General features: G+C 47.6%; 1 protein-coding gene across 1 annotated transcript in view; it reads left to right on the forward strand.

Moving 5' to 3' along the window:
* Window positions 1-15,939, forward strand: part of BICDL1 (BICD family like cargo adaptor 1) — a 96,048-nt gene that overhangs the window by 73,925 nt on the left and 6,184 nt on the right. The window contains exons 6-8 of the mRNA XM_025402262.1: window positions 628-846; window positions 2,235-2,378; window positions 8,688-8,818. Coding sequence (XP_025258047.1) covers window positions 628-846; window positions 2,235-2,378; window positions 8,688-8,818 — 494 coding nt within the window. The remainder of the gene's footprint in view (window positions 1-627; window positions 847-2,234; window positions 2,379-8,687; window positions 8,819-15,939) is intronic.

Genomic DNA, 15,939 nt, shown 5'->3' on the forward strand with positions numbered 1-15,939 from the left:
GTGCCCCTGTGCCTGTGTTAGCCCCTTGGCCTGCTGGCTAGAGTGTCGTGAAGCAGGCCCTGATGGAGCATGTCCCTGGCCCTCCATTTTCCACCCACCTTATCCATTAAGGCATTGAGCAGAATTGCTAGAGGACAGAGTATCATAGGCACAGCCAATTCCCACTCATTGTCACCCCAATTCCTCTTAGGAAATGCTTGTGCCATCAGCTCCATACCTGTTATATTGACAGAGTTCCAGAGCCGTCATGATCCATCTTCTCCATCTAATTGGTTTCTTTTCACACTTTTCATAATAATACCCAGAACCATTCATTCCCCTGAATGGTTTCTGACTCCCACCAAAGTAACTGATTACATAAAGAAGTGCTTTATATTGCAAATGGAAGCAGCTAGAGAACAGGGAGAATAAGAATTTGGAGTCTGTATAGATGTACTTGGTTCAGAATAAGTATTATTTCTTGGGACCAATGAGTTAAAAAAAAAACAACAACAACAGAACAAAAAACCCTTTCTCCTAGAACTGGTGTCTTGGGTATCAGTATTTTGGGTTCAGATGCTAGAAAAAGATGGCCGGGTAGCAGTCTCCTCTAGAGTCTGTAATGAATAGTAATTCTCTGTGGAACAGCTGAGACTGCAGCTCTGGGAAGCCTACTGCCAGGTTCGCTACCTGTGCTCACACCTTCGAGGCAATGACAGCGCTGACTCAGCCGTCTCCACGGACTCCTCCATGGACGAATCTTCAGAAACCTCATCCGCCAAGGATGTGCCAGCCGGCAGCTTGCGCACTGCCCTCAATGAGCTCAAGAGACTGATACAGAGCATTGTGGATGGCATGGAGCCCACGGTAAGAGGCCAGTCTGAGATGGTCCTTACCCCACAGGAGCTGGCTAGTGGGGGGTTAGAACCCAGTGCATAGGGTGAGGTCAGCCCTGGAACTGGAACCCTATAAAATATCTGCAAAAATTCTTCTGAGCCCTTACTGATTTTTTTGGATTTTGTTTTTGAGACAGTCTCGCTCTGATACCCCGGCTGGAGTGCAGTGGCACAGTCTCGGCTCACTGCAACCTCTGCCTCCCAGGTTCAAGTGATTCTTGTGCCTCAGCTTCCTGAGTAACTGGGATTACAGGCATGCACCATCAACCACACCCAGCTAATTTTTGTAGTTTTAGTAGAGACAGGGTTTTACCATGTTGGCCAGGCTAGTTTTGACTCTTGACCTCAAGTGATCCACCCATCTCAGCCTCCTAAAGTGCTGGTATTGCAGGCGTGAGTCACCGCGCCTGGCCATGAACCCTTATTTGAGAACACCAACTACAGCCGTGATGAGGCAGAGGGGCCAAGTGCCAGGGCTCCAAAGTCAGCTTCCTGCACACACCAGGTACACATGGAGCCTTTTTCTCCAGGTAGTGATGTACAGACAATGGGGGCTTCCAGTTTAAGGGCTTTCTTTGGAAACTTTGCATATAGAAGTTTGTATCTAAGTTAAAACTGTAAGTTGCTATTCTGTAGCCCTTTGGTCCTAGTGGTAGGGTTAGCTGTGAATTGGCAAAAGTAAAAGATCTGAAGCTTCCGCCAAAAGAATGTAAGTGAGCACAGGAAGTTGGGAAGATCAGCTCTAAGGGCCTTTTAGAATCCCACATGTGGCCACCTGTGGAGGAGAGGACTGTTCCCATGGGCATCCTGGGCAGTCTGGCATTTCTTCCAGCTTCATGATACATTTCTCCCTGACTTCCCCTCCACTCACACTCCCAGCTTTTGGGCTATTATTTCTCCCCACGTTTCATGCTCCTACAGAAAAGTTGTGTCTTTCTACCTGTATTGGGTAAAGTAATATGAAGGGCAGCTGTTCTGTCTGACCATGCTGTATTGATTTGTGGGCGGTATCGTAATATTAGGCCAGGTCATTGTGGGAGAAGAGAGCTGTCAGAGTGTGGTGTGCTATTCCCGCCACACTGCTTCCTTTCCCTCAAGCCTGAAACAAAAGGGAACATCTGCTTGCAGGTTGAAATTGAGCAATCTCTCTTCTTGACCCCTTCTTTCCTTGCACGTTTTGTCTCTTCTCTCCTCCTTTTTCTCCTTCCCTCCATCTTCCCTACTATCTTTCACCACATCATTCCTCCACTCTCCCCCGTTTCTCCTCTACTTCTCTCCCCCGACTAACCATCTGTCTCCTGCCGCCCCATGTCTTCTGTACCCTTACCATATCTGTGGCTGTCTTTCTTTTGCTGTCAGAGCTCCCGGAGACTTGATGATGACTCCTTAGAAGAACAGATAAGGCAGACCAGTGAGGACTCGAGAGCCCTAAGGGAGCTCATGGAGGGAGAGAGGGGTAAACTGAGGCAAAGCCTAGAAGAGCTGCAGCGACTCCACAGTCAGGTGAGCACCCCCACCTTCAGTCCAGTGCAGGGCATGTGCACCTGCCCCTGGCTCCCTTGGGACCCTTGTGAGTTTCTCTCTCCCATTTCTGTATGAGAAGTGGCTCGCCTTTGTCAAATCATCAGGGAATGGTGACCTGAAGTTGAGGTAAACTGAGTGTCTTCAAGAGAAGAACCCAGTCCTTTAGTTTAGCCTGAAGTAAAATTGGCAAGGATAAGAACAGCTGGTCCTCCGTTTCCTCCAGTGACACTCTGCCTTATACAGAGCCAAAGTTAATCTGACTGGTAGATGCTGACAGCCCCTGGGCTACTTGTGGGTGCTTTTCCAGCAGCTGCTGGGCAGGGAAGTTTGCAAACCAAGGAACAATTGATCTTTACCGTACAGTTCCCTTTTGTAAGTGCCGTCACTTCTCTCAGCCTGTTCTTCAGCTTTAGAAGAACTTACTGCTACCCTTGCTGTTCCTTTCTCATTTGATCATGATTTCATCTTTCTAGAGAACACTGTAGAAAGACATTTATATTCTGATCTGAGAAACTTTAAAGGACTTATAGGCAGCTCCACTCAAAACGGAGCTTCTAAAATCTGTCCTAGGAGATAAATAAAGACTCTTCCTGTTGACTGTGGTCATGTGTAGAGGTTCTGTGCTGCTTGGGAGTAGGGGCTGGGGTCGCACCAAACAAGTAGCATCTAAACCTTGCTCCTGCCCCTCTCCTTCCCTGGCTCAAAGCTGTTCATTCCTTGCTGCTGCATGAGGTTTCTTTGAGATGGAATTTAAGTCTGCCTTTCACTTCAGTCAGTATTTCCTCTTTTTTTTTTTTTTCTTTTTGAGACAGGGTTTCATTCTGTCGCCCAGGCTGGAGTGGCACAGTCACAGCTCATTGCAGCCTTGACTTCTAGGCTCAAGCAATCCTTCCACCTCAGCTGCCCAAGTAGCTGGGACTACAGGCGTACGCCACCATGCCCAACTCATTTTTTTGTAGAGATGAAGGTTCGCCATGTTGCCTAGGCTGGTCCCGAACTCCTGGGCTCAAGAGAACCACTCAACTTGGACTCTCAAAGTGCTGTGATTACAGGTGTGAGCCACCACATGCGGCCCCAGTCAGTATTTCCTACATTTGAAATATCTTTATAGAAAGAAACTCCCCTTTTTGGGGGGTCATCCCATTAGTCTTCCTAATATTTTCTTGGAAAATATCGGGAGACCCACCTTCAGCCATCTACTGTCCTCTTCCTTCTGTGAGTGACCAGATAACAAGGACACAAAGATGCCATTTCAATCTGTGGGTTGGCCAGGCATGGTGGCTCACACCTGTAATCCCAGCACTTTGGGAGGCCAAGGCAGGTTGATCACTTGAGATCGGGAGTTCAAGACCAGCCTGGCCAACATAACGAAACCCTGTCTCTACTAAAAATAGAAAAAGTAGCCCAGTGTGATGGCACACGCCTATAATCCCAGCTACTCGGGAGGCTGAGGCAGGAGAATTGCTTGAACCCAGGAGGCAGAGGTTGCAATGAGCCAAGATCGTGCTCAAGCCTGGATGAGAGAGTGAGACTCTGTCTCATAAAGCTGTGGCTTGCTTGCAGCCAAACGCTGGAGACTTGGGTTAGGCAGCCACAGACATTCGCCCGCCTGAAACCTAAGTTCTTCAGCAGGTAATTTGGCCAGAGAGTGATTCAGACTCAGAGACAGATCTTCTAAACTGGAAAAATAAAATGCAGGAGAACGTTGGATCTGTAAGGTCTTTGGATTAATAAAAGTTTTGTTTATTTTAAAGCCTATTTAAATTTCCATAGGGTGCTTCTGTTTATGAGTTCTTTAATATTAACTGGTTTTGTTGTTTTGTTTCTCAGAAATGTAAAACTAGAACTCCACAGTGGATGCGGGGGGAGCATTATTTTATTCAGAAACATAAGCAAATTGTAGGTTGCCAAGATTCTATTGTAGAATATTTAGGAACCCATTTCCACGTGGAAATTTTTCTTAGAAGTTCAGCTGATAATGATTTAGGCCAATTCCTATGGATTCTCTTACAAATGGTTCACCAAGTGGAAGGTTGTACTCACGTCCCACACGGGGTATAGAATTGGACTTCTCCTGTAGGCCGTCTCCTCCCAAATGCTCAGTCAAAGCAGAAAACCCCTCAGCCGCACTGAACCTAGCAAAGCCAGCCACCTCACAGGAAGTAACACTGGCCTCCCAAGGCAGGGGTAGGGTGCAGACTGAGTCCCAGAATGACTGCAGAAATTGCAGCCATCACAGCAGGCATGGCGTTCTGCATGCAAGGTTGGTTCAGCATCCACTGACACTCACTGTGTGCCTAGTGCTGCACTAGATCCTGAGAGGCAACAGATGGATGTGCAGGGCCCCTGCTCTCCAGGACCCCACAGTGCCGTGAGGACAGTCAGAGCCATCTCTGAGCCCTTTTGGAAGCAGGACCCAGATGTAGTTAGGTGGGACCGAGGTTCTAGCACACAGCTCCTGGACTGGGCTCAAACCTCATCTGATGGCTGACCCAGTCTCTGAGCCTGTTACCTGAGAGTGTTCTTTTCTCTCTTGAAAACTAGGCCAAAGGTCAAAGGTGTGGGGGCTGGAAGCCTACCCAAACTTTTAAATAAAGGAAGGTGGTTTAATTTGACTGGTAATTATTTTTTAGAAGCAAAATCCATAGCCAGACCTGAAGACTTGCTGGCACCCGTTACTGTTCTTAAGGAACAAAGTCCTTCATGTGGTGTTGTGCCCCCTCCTACCTTACCCCACCCCCATCAGTGGCAAGGAACTGCCTCCTTCTCTGTTCCCCATGTGGCCCGCCCCTCACCTCTGGTATGCGTGGAGCAGCTGCTAGGATGCAGGGGGGTCTTCTGCGATTAGTCTGTAGAATATGAACACATTATCGGTGAGGCCCTCAGCCAGTTCTCAGGCCTGTCACCCAGGTCGCAGGAGGCTCAGTCAGAAGCATCCCATTTCTGTTGTTTGGATCCTTCATGCTTGACTCGAGTGCACACTTGTTACTCCAGAAAGGGCATGAACATTCAGAGAGTGCTGGGAGCCTGTGGGCTTCACTTGCCAAATCTGGGTGCCTCTCCTCGGAAATCTCAGCATGGCCCTCTCTTCCATCCTCCATCCTCTTAGCTTCTGCCCTATTTCAAGACCTGCATCCTTTCACACCCTGGCTGTGGTCACCACTTCCCAATTTATCTGCCTTCCCCCAGCCCGCCCACCCTCACATGCTTTGGATTGATCTTCCTGAAGCGTGACTTGAAAGTGGGACGCCCCTTACAAGTTCTGGGTGGGTTCCCATTATCAAATGGCAGGAAGCCTTGAGCCCTTGTGGCTGTGCAGTCTGGCTGCATTCCTGTTGCACAGCCTCCATCCCTCTGGTTTCCCTCTTGCCCCCTTTGCTTTAGCAGAACTGAACATAGGATATAAAGGGCGGTGGCACATGCACCCCATGCTACCCACATCTGGGCCTTCTCCCCAGCTTTCTCTGTGCCCAGAAGGCCTTCCCTCCCACCTACTCATATCTCCATGCTATTCAGCCTTCAAGTTCCCAATCTAGTGTCACTTCCTCCTGAAACCCTCTTGATTTCCTTCCTCATGGAGCACCCCTGGCTCTGTCTTGTCACAGTCACCCTGCTCACATCTCATCTTCTCAGTCAAACCCCAGACCCCAGGAGGATGAGCTCAAGGTCTGATCTAGCTGTGTCCTCTCCTAAAGCATCTAGCACAGTGCCTTGCTGAGAATAAGCACTCAGATGTTGTTGAACAAAAGACAAATTAAGCCCTCAATATCTGACTTTTGAATGTTTTCTTTGCTGTTTAATTGCGGGAACACCCACCTTATTTGGGAAAAGTGGATTTGGGGGTGGATGTAACCTAAGTATTTGTATAAACAAGCCAGATCAATTATCACGACAGCAGTGATTAGGTCCCATCTTGCAGGAGGGAGGAGAGAGTAGAGCTTACAACCATACACCAGGCACTGCATTGAGCCCTTGATATCATTTATCTCATAATCCTCAACGACAACTTAGTGGTGAGAAATAGTTGTTTTTATTCCTGCTTTTTATGAAAAGTATGTATAGCTCAAAGATGGCAAGTGCCTTGTCACCTCTCCTAAGGCACATGTCTGGTAGGCTGTAACTCGACCAGGTTTTTTGGGCCAAAGTAAAAAGTTCTTCTGGAGTTTTATTTGGAGCATATTAAATTTTGGCTTTTCCTGCCTAGCATGTAGTTTTACCTGTCCCTTATAGGTAAGAACGTCTGACTGGCCCACAGCTGGCCCAAAGCCATGTCAGGGCTCATTTGGTCTAAGAGGAGGTCTGGCTGTTTCTACTAGGTGCTTTGTGGGTATTGAGTCCTGGCCTACCAGGCTGCAGAGCCTGCTGCTAAATAGAGTGGGGCTGGGCTCTGCCCTGGTGCTTTGTGTGCCTCAGGGCTGGATGCATATGTGTGCTGGGTAGCCGCAGGTGCTCCAGCCTGTTCTTCCCCGAGAATTCCGCCCTCCTCACCCAGCTGTCCCTACCAGGAAAGCTGCCGCTTTGGGCTGTTCTCAGTACGGAGCATCTGGCCCTGATGTTTCCTGCCAGACTGTGCAGAGTATAAAACCCATTGCTTATGGTGGCAACAAATTGTCCTCCTATCCCTCTTCACTGTTGGGTGTCCTCTGAATTCCTCCAGAGTGGCTGCTACCCCAGGGGCTGGCAGCTCTGCCGTCTCATTCTGGGGAATGTCTGAAGTGTACTGATTTTCAGACACTTCAAGGGAAGCTTGATCTTCAGCCTTACACCTGGGGCCTTTGCTCAGTTTCATTCTAGCTGAAGAGGATTAGACCTGGGACTTGAAGAACAGAGGAGTATACTGAAAGGTGGCATCTGTCCCCTTGTGGGAGGGAGGCAGACCTGTATGGATGGATCCTCCCTTGGAAAAATGTCAAAGTATGTGTCATATTTAACATGAAGGCAGGGTTAGGCATCCTGACTCACGTCTGATCTTACCAACTGAGAAGAAGGGGCTCCCACCCTTTCATTATTCAATTTTCCAATAAATATTTATTGAAAGCTCTACCAGGCAGGGTTTCTAGTTGCAAACAGCAAAAAATGTACTCCGCTTAATGTAAGCCGAAAGAGAATGTATTAGACCTGATAGCTTAGGGAATCAACAGGAAAGTAGGAGAACTCGGCTCCAAAACAAGAAAGGGCCATGAGAAAAGGGACAATAGAAACAAACTGCCACCCTTGTCACTAATTCCCCACTTGCCTGGGGCTTTGCTGTGCTCAGAGCTGCAGTCCCTGGAAGGGGTTGTAACTGGCAAGTTTGGTCACAGGCCTGTGCCCAGGCTGCCTGGGAAAGGAAATGTCTATCACCTGTTGGCTTCTTTAGTTGGAGGTCGAGCCTTGTGTCACACCAGAGTCTCACACAACCAGGAGTGCCCCCAAAATGGGAAGAGATTTTGGATGATGACTAGCCAAAAAATGACAATTGTCTACTGCTTTGGGATTAAGCACCCTACACGGCCAGGCTCTGGGATGCACAGATGGATGTGACATGCTTCCTGCCATCACACAGATCATGGTGTACACAGGGTTACCGTACTGTGGAGCAGGGTAAGCTGTGGTCCCTGACAGAGCCACTGGAGGGGTGTCTCACTGTCAAAGGTTGACTCCCAGCTGGGGCACGAGGACCTGAGAAGGCAGTGGTGCCCTTTGCTGAAGCATAGGCCACAGAAAAGGTAACAGGTTTGAGGTGAAAGATGATAATGTCACTTAGGTGTCTAAGTTCCCTGTGGCTTTCACCTGGAGAACTGAATGAGGAAGAACAAAAGAGAGCTGGGCTGTGCCAAGGGCTGTCACGGGGGAGCAGGGTCTCCAGCTTTGGAACCATCCAGGGCTCTGTTGATAGCAGCATCCATGTTGAGTGAGAGATGGTGGGAAAGGAAACGGGATTCCCTACCCTAAAAAATGTGTGTCATGATGACTTATGGTCTTCGTTCACTTGTTACCTGGAGTGCCTGGAGATGGAGGAGGTAGTATGCTGTGCTGAGTGCAAAGGGGATCTGGCCTACAGCTGCAGGCCCAGGGCTGAACTCCCACAGCTCCCTTGCTGCGGAGCTGAAACCTAGCATGTGATGTGGTACCCTTTCTTCAAGAGAGACAGGCCCTTCCTTGGAGCAAGATGGCAGTGGAATGCTACCAGCTGCACCCCCGCACATGTACCCTGGGTCTGCCTGGGGTCTCTTTGTTCCTTTTTCCCTCTTGGAGGGAAAACCACCCAGGATAGCAGCAGTGATACCATGTTCATTCTCCTGTTAGGTGACACTGCTGAGTGTGGAGATGACTGCCCTAAAAGAGGAGAGAGACCGACTCAGAGTCACATCTGAGGACAAGGAGCCAAAGGAGCAGCTTCAGAAGGCCATCAAGGACCGTGACGAGGCCATTGCAAAGTGAGTAGGGATGGCTTCACTTTATTCTTAAGATAAAGTTGAGTATATAGAATTGAGCATATGCTCAATTTTTTAAATTAAATTATACAAAAGAATACGAAAGTAAAAGAGTTTCCACACTACCCACCCCCACCCCCATTCCCATTCTCCTCCCCAGACACATGCTAGTATTGAAAGTTAAGTGTGCATTTTTTGCAGCTCTTTTTCTTATGCATATGTAGGTATATAGGCAATGTAGTTGTTAGGTGTTTTTAGACATCAATAGGATGATACTCTACATGTCTTGCCTTCTTTTGCACTTATATCTTAAAGAACTTTCCTTTTTTTTTTTTTTTTTTTTTTTTTGAGAAGGAGTTTCGCCTTTCTTGTCCAGGCTGGAGTGCAATGGCGCCATCTTGGCTCACTGCAACCTCTGCCTCCGGGTTCAAGCAATTCTCCTGTCAGCCTCCTAAGTAGCTGGGATTACAGGTGCCTGCCACCATGCCCAGGTAATTTTTGTATTTTTAGTAGAGACAGGGTTTCACCATATTGGCCAGGCTGGTCTCAAACTCCTGACCTCAGGTGATCCACCCACCTTGGCCTCCCAAAGTGCTGGGATTATAGGCATGAGCCACCACGCCCGGCCTCCAATTTTATCGCATGTATACGTCTACCTCATGTTTTGTTTTTTAGTTTTTTTTGTTTTTTGTTTCTATTTTTTTATTATGGACATTTTTAAGCAAACACAAAAATAGAAGATGTAAGACGACTTCATCTCTCAGCCTCAATACTAATCAGCATATGGTCAGTGTTATTTCATCTATATCCTCACCCACTTCCTCCACCTCCCTGTTGGATTATGTTAAATCACAAGACATAGTGTCATCTCCTCCATAAACACTTCAGTATACATCTCTACCACAAAGACTTTAAAAAAAAAAAACAAAAAAAAACCACAATACAGTGATCACACTTGAAAAAAATAATTCTTAATAACATCACTATCCAGTTGATGTTAGAATTTCCCCAGTTGGCCCATAAATATCTTTTTATAACTGATTTAGAGTCAGACTCCAAAGCCTACATATTCTATTTAACTGATGTGTCCCAGAAGTCTGTAACATCTCCTCTTTTTTCTTTTTCATATTATATTTATTTGTTGAAGAAACTGGATCATTTGTCTCATAGATTTGCTGCATTCTGGGTTTGATTGCATACCATAGCGTCATTTAGCATTTTCCTCTGTCCCTCATATTTCCAATAAACTAGGTCTTTTTTTTTTTTTTTTTTTTTTTTTGAGACAGGGTGTCACTCTGTCACCCAGGCTGGAGTGCAGTGGCATGATCTTGGCTCACTGCAGCCTCCCCATCCTGGTCTCAAGCGATCCTCCCACCTCAACCTCCCGAGTAGCTGGGACCTCAGGTACACACTACCACACTTGGCTAATTTTTTGTATTTTTGTTAGAGACAGGGTTTTGCCATGTTGCCGGGGATGGTCTTGAACTCCTGGGCTCAAGCAATCCTTCTACCTCAGGCTCCCAAAGTCCTGGGATTACAGGCGTGAGCCACTGTGCCCAGCCAGCTAGGTCTTTTTAAAAATGTTTTGTGTTTTTTTGTTTGTTTGTTTGAGACAGGGTCTCTCTTTGTCACCCAGGCTGGAGTGCAGTGACACCATCATAACTCGCTGCAGCTTCCACCTCCTGGGCTCAAGTGATCTTCCCTCCTCAGCCTCCCAAGTAGCTGTGTCACCATGCCGGGCTAATTTTTGTATTTTTTTGTAGATATGGGTTTTTACTGTGTTACCCAGGCTGGTCTTGAACTCCCAGGTTCAAGTGATCCACCCACCTTAGCCTCCCAAAATGCTGAGATTATAGGTGTGAGCTACTGCGCCTAGCTGTGTTTCTTTTATTTTACTTTATTTTTTTGAGAGAAAGTCTCACTCTGTCACCCATGCTCACAGCTCACTGCAACCTCCGCCTCTTGGGTTCAAGCTATTCTCGTGCCTCAGCCTCCCGAGTAGCTGGGAATACAGGCACACACCACCACGCCTGGCTAATTTTTGTATTTTTAGTAGAGTTGGGGTTTTACTATGTTGGCCAGGCTACTCTCGAACTCCTGGCCTCAAGTGATCTGCCCACCTTGACCTCTCAAAGTGTTAGGATTACAGACATGAGCCACCACGCCTGGCCTGGCCACATTTTCTTCATAAATGCATTCTCTTACATTCAGAATCTTTGGATACACACATACCTACATATCCCCCATCCCCCTGTGAATTACTTTTTATGTATTTATTTTTTTGAGACAGGGTCTTACTCTGCCACCCAGGCTGGATTATAGTGGCCCAGTCACAGCTCACTGCATCCTTGACCTCCTGGGCCGGAGCAATACTCTCATCTCTTAGCCTCCCGAGTAGCTGGGACTACAGGTGCACACCACACACCTGGCTAGTTTTTGTTTTTGTTTTTTGTAGAGACGAAGTTTTGCCCTGTTGCTCAGGCTAGTCTTGAACTCATGGGCTCCAGGGATCTGCCCACAGTGCTGAGATTATAAGCATGAGTCAGTGTGCCAAGCCCCACCCTGTTCAAGGAGTGTGAGGAGATAGTTACCAAAAATGTATCTACTTTGGGGTCATTTACAACATATTAATAGTAATATTTCTTTATTTTGCTTATTTTTTTTGAGATGGAGTCTTGCTCTGTCGCCTAGGCTGGAGAGCAATGGCACGACCTCGGCTCACTGCAACCTCCACCTCCCAGGTTCAAGCGATTCTCCTGCCTTAGCCTCCCAAGTAGCTGGGATTACATGCGCCCGCCGCCTATGCTTGGCTAATTTTTGTATTAGTAGAGACAGGGTTTCACCATGTTGGTCAGGCTGGTCTCAAACTCCTGACCTCAAGTGATCCACCTGCCTCAGCCTCCCAAAGTGCTGGGATTACAGGTGTGAGCCACTGTGCCCAGCCAATAGTAATATTTATACATCACTTTATAGTTTACAAATAACTTTTATTCTTTTTTTTTTTTTTTTTTTGAGACGGAGTCTCACTCAGTTGCCCAGGCTGGAGTGCAATGGCATAATCTCGGCTCACTGCAAACTCCGCTTCCCAGGTTCAAACGATTCTCCTGCCTCAGCCTCCCGAGTAGCTGGGACTACAGGCATGTGCCACCATGCCTGGCTAATTTTTTGTATTTTTAGTAGAGATGGGGTTTCACCATGTCAGCCAGGATGGTCTTGATCTCCTGACCTTGTGAACCACCCGCCCTGGTCTCCCAAAGTGCTGGGATTATAGGCATGAGCCACAGTACCCGACCAACACTTTTATTCTTTAATCCTCCCAGCCACAGTAAGAAGTAAAAATTTTTAATCCCAATTTTACAGATGAGGAAACTAAGAAATACTTTGCCAGGGCCACAGCCAGCAGTGACTCATGAGCCTCCACCTCAGGTCTTCTGATTCCCATCTTCCTGACACCCTTTTCCCTCTGCTACACTGCTACTTGTTGGGAAGCTAAAATGAGCTCCTTGGAAACAATTTGTAAATAAGATACTATATGCCTTTGTAAAAAAAATAGTATGACATACATTTTCACTTCTGACTTTAAAATTCCTTATACTCAGACCGGTTGCAGTGGCTCACACCTGTAATCCCAGCGCTATGGGAGGCCGAGGCAGGCAGATCACCTAAGGTCAGGAGTTTGAGGCCAGCCTGGCCAACATACTGAAACCCCGTCTCTACTAAAACTACAACAATTAGCCGAGCATGGTGGCTGGCGCCTGTAATCCCAGCTACTTGGGAGGCTGAGGCAGGAGAATCACTTGAACCCGGGAGGCGGAGGTTGTAGTGAGCCAAGATTGCGCCACTGCACTCCAGCCTGGGCAACAGAATGGGGACTCTGTCTCAAAAAAAAAAAAAAAAAATTTACTCATACTCTAACCTCATTTCCACACACACTTTCCCCTCCCTTTTGTTCTCTTTCATCATTTTGATTATCTCCATTTCTGTTTTACTTTTGGGTCCCCTTTTCTTTCTGGTCAGAACCTCATGTCGTGGTGTCTGTCAGTTTGTAGTTCATTTTAGAAATTGTTCTTGGTGAAGCCCACATAAGGATGTATCTTTGCTGCTTGGATTTCCATCATATTTAGTTAATGGATACTTAAGTAAACAGTGTGATAAGGCTGAGGTGCGGCAGCTCAGGCCTGCAATCCCAGCACTTTGGGAGGCTGAGGCAGGTGGATCACTTGAGGTCAGGCGTCGGAGACCAACCTGGCCAACATGGTGAAACCCCATCTCTACCAAAAAAAAAAAAAAAAAAAAGTAGCCAGGTTGGAGGATCACAAATTCAGGAGACGGAGGTTGCAGTGAGCCAAGATTGCCACTGCCCTCCAGCTTGGGTGACAGAGTGAGGCCCTGCCTCGAAAAAAAGTAACAGTGTGATAGAGGAGGCAGCATACCTTTATGAATAACAGTGAAATTGTGTGATGGAATAAAATGGTAAAGTGAAGATGCTAATCGTGGAAGTCCATTAGAAATCAAAAGCAGAAGGAGGCCAGGCAAGGAACCTGTAATCCTAGCACTTTGGGAGGCCAAGATGGGAGGATTGCTTAAGCCTAGGAGTTCAAGACCAGCCTGGGCAACATAGCGAGACCCTGTCTCTACTAAAAATACAAATAAAAAAATTAGCTGAGTGTGGTGGTACACTCTTGGAGTCCCAGATACTCAAGAGGCTGAGGTGGGAGGATCACTTGAGCCCAGAAGGTTGAGGCTGCAGTGAGCTGTGATCATGCCACTGCACTCCAGCCTGGATGACAGAGCAAGATCCGGCCTCAAAACAAAACAAAAGGCAGAATGAAGATAGAAGTACACATGGATTGGTTACCTTCTCTCAGACAAGAAGCTGAACATTAAGATCATATTCTGTCATCAGCATGGAAGGTGGGATGGAAGGTGGGGGATACAAACAGAAAGTGTCAGGGTGCAGGAGAGAAGCAGCAAGTTGTCCAGTCTTCCTCCCTTTAAAAAAAAAAGTAAAACCTAGCTCTGCCACCTAGGTGAGCAAATCTACATGAAACCTTGAAATGTATGCCCTTGCCTGCCTTCAAAGGAGGCCCAGTTACTATCCAGGAGCCTGATTAGACTTGCAAATCCTCCCCTCTGGAAAGATTCCACCAGCAGGGAGAACTCTAGAGTAAGGGTCCTGTCCTTCCTGGACTCCTATAGAACAGGGCTGGCTGGGCAGTTAGGTTACTCTGGGAGGACAGTTCTTTTCCTATACCTTAGAAATGAATTTTTGTTACACAAGAATTGAGACAACAAGCCTAAGGAATCATTTAAAGAGGAAACCACACCCTCCATTTGTGTAGGACCTTGGTTTTACCAGATACTTCTTCCATATACATTATCTCTGATTCTCCATCCTGGCCACACATTACAATCATCTGGGAAGCTCTGAGACACCAGGAACCTCACCAGAACAATACAGTTGAAATCACTGGGTGGGGTCAGTTGGGGCCCACTTCTTTCCCCGTTGATTTTAATGTGTAGTGAGGGGTGAGAATCCCTAAGAAAAATAACTTCCTTCTCGTCACTGGGCTGCAGAAACCTTAAGGTGCACCTTCTCCTATACAATAAATGAGTTTCAGGAAAATTAAGTAGCAATTTTTTTATCTCCTTGCAGGTGAAAGGCCTTCACTAAAACCAAAAAAAAAAAATCTTGCGCTAGCAATCTGCCTTACAAAAACAACTCAGTTAGTGGTGGTTTCATTTGTAAAAAGGAGTTATTCAAGCCCTTGGAAATATTCCTATTTTTAAAATGTGATTAATGTGTTGATCCTGGTCTGGGGTTTCCCATGAATGACAAGCACTTATTCCTTGGTGAGCAAATGTCCCAAGGGTGCAGCGTGTGGCCAGGATTGGAGGTCGTCCAGACAGACCCTGCCTCAGGGCCTTTTTGGGAAGGAAGGGAACCCTACCATGCCCGGCGCTGCGCCGCCGCTGTAGCCCTCGGCCCCTCGGCCCCTCGGCGGCAGCGTTAGTCAGCACATTCTTGGGGCTCCCGCTGCTCTGGGCGCCACCTGCCGGGGGACGCCGAAAGCTCAGGAGGCAGCGGCTGCCGTGCGGCACCAGGGGTTCTGACGCTGCTGGACGGGTGTCCATGGCAACCCATGCCGCGTGAGGATTTCCGCTGCTTGCTGCCAGCCAATAGCAGTGGTGTGACGGAGGCAGCCTTTGGCATCTGAGTCCTTAGCATCCATTGGACGGGGCTCGAGTCCTATCGCTGTCGCAGTGGGCGGGGCTGATGCGGTGGCTGAGCTGTCTGGAGCGGTTTCTCTAGGGAAGGCGGGCGGGGCGGCCTTTGCGGTGTCGGCACAGGTGGCTAATTGCTCGGTAGACCTGAAACCAAAGAAGAAGAGCTGGTCGCAGCAGTGGCCTGAGCACTTTGCGAGTGGGATCCACCTGTTCCTTTTTCCGGCTGCACTTCGGTTAATGGAGTCGGTGTTGTGAAGCTGGAGCTAGGCGGCCCCTGCAGGCGGATCTTCTAGCTGCCCTTGAGTCCTGCACATTAGTCGCTGGCCCTGTACAAGGGGCACGCTTTTGTTAGCTTTGCTGTTTCGAGTCCTTGAGGGAGCGATTAATGAAGGCAAGGGCTAAATAATACACGTTTCTGCAGTTGGGCAACCAGGGCTGCCTCTGCAGAGGTCCTTCCGCCTTTATTCCCGTTCCCCTGCCCTCGAAAAAAATTAATTTTCTTTTGCATTGAACAGCTGTGATTTAGGAATGTTGGGAAAGGTGAACAAAGTAATACGTGAAATACAAATGTGATAATAAAAAATGCAAAATTATGTCAGAGGAGTTACCCATCAGTAATCACCCAGAGATAACCAGCTAGACATTTTTGTGCATATCCATTGAACGCACCGGCAGTTTTTTGTTTTGTTTTGTTTTGAGACAGAGTTTCGCTCTTGTTGCCCAAGCTGGCAACAAGATAGTGCAATGACACTATCTCGGCTCACTGCAACCTCCGCCTCCCGGATTCAAGTGATTCTCCTGCCTCAGCCTCCGGAGTAGCTGGGATCACGCCCGGCTAATTTTTGTATCTTTAGTAGAGGCAGGGTTTCTCCATGTTGGTGAGGCTGGTCTCGAAC

The sequence above is a fragment of the Theropithecus gelada genome, chromosome 11, assembly GCF_003255815.1.
Source record: "Theropithecus gelada isolate Dixy chromosome 11, Tgel_1.0, whole genome shotgun sequence".
Lineage (NCBI taxonomy): Eukaryota > Metazoa > Chordata > Mammalia > Primates > Cercopithecidae > Theropithecus > Theropithecus gelada.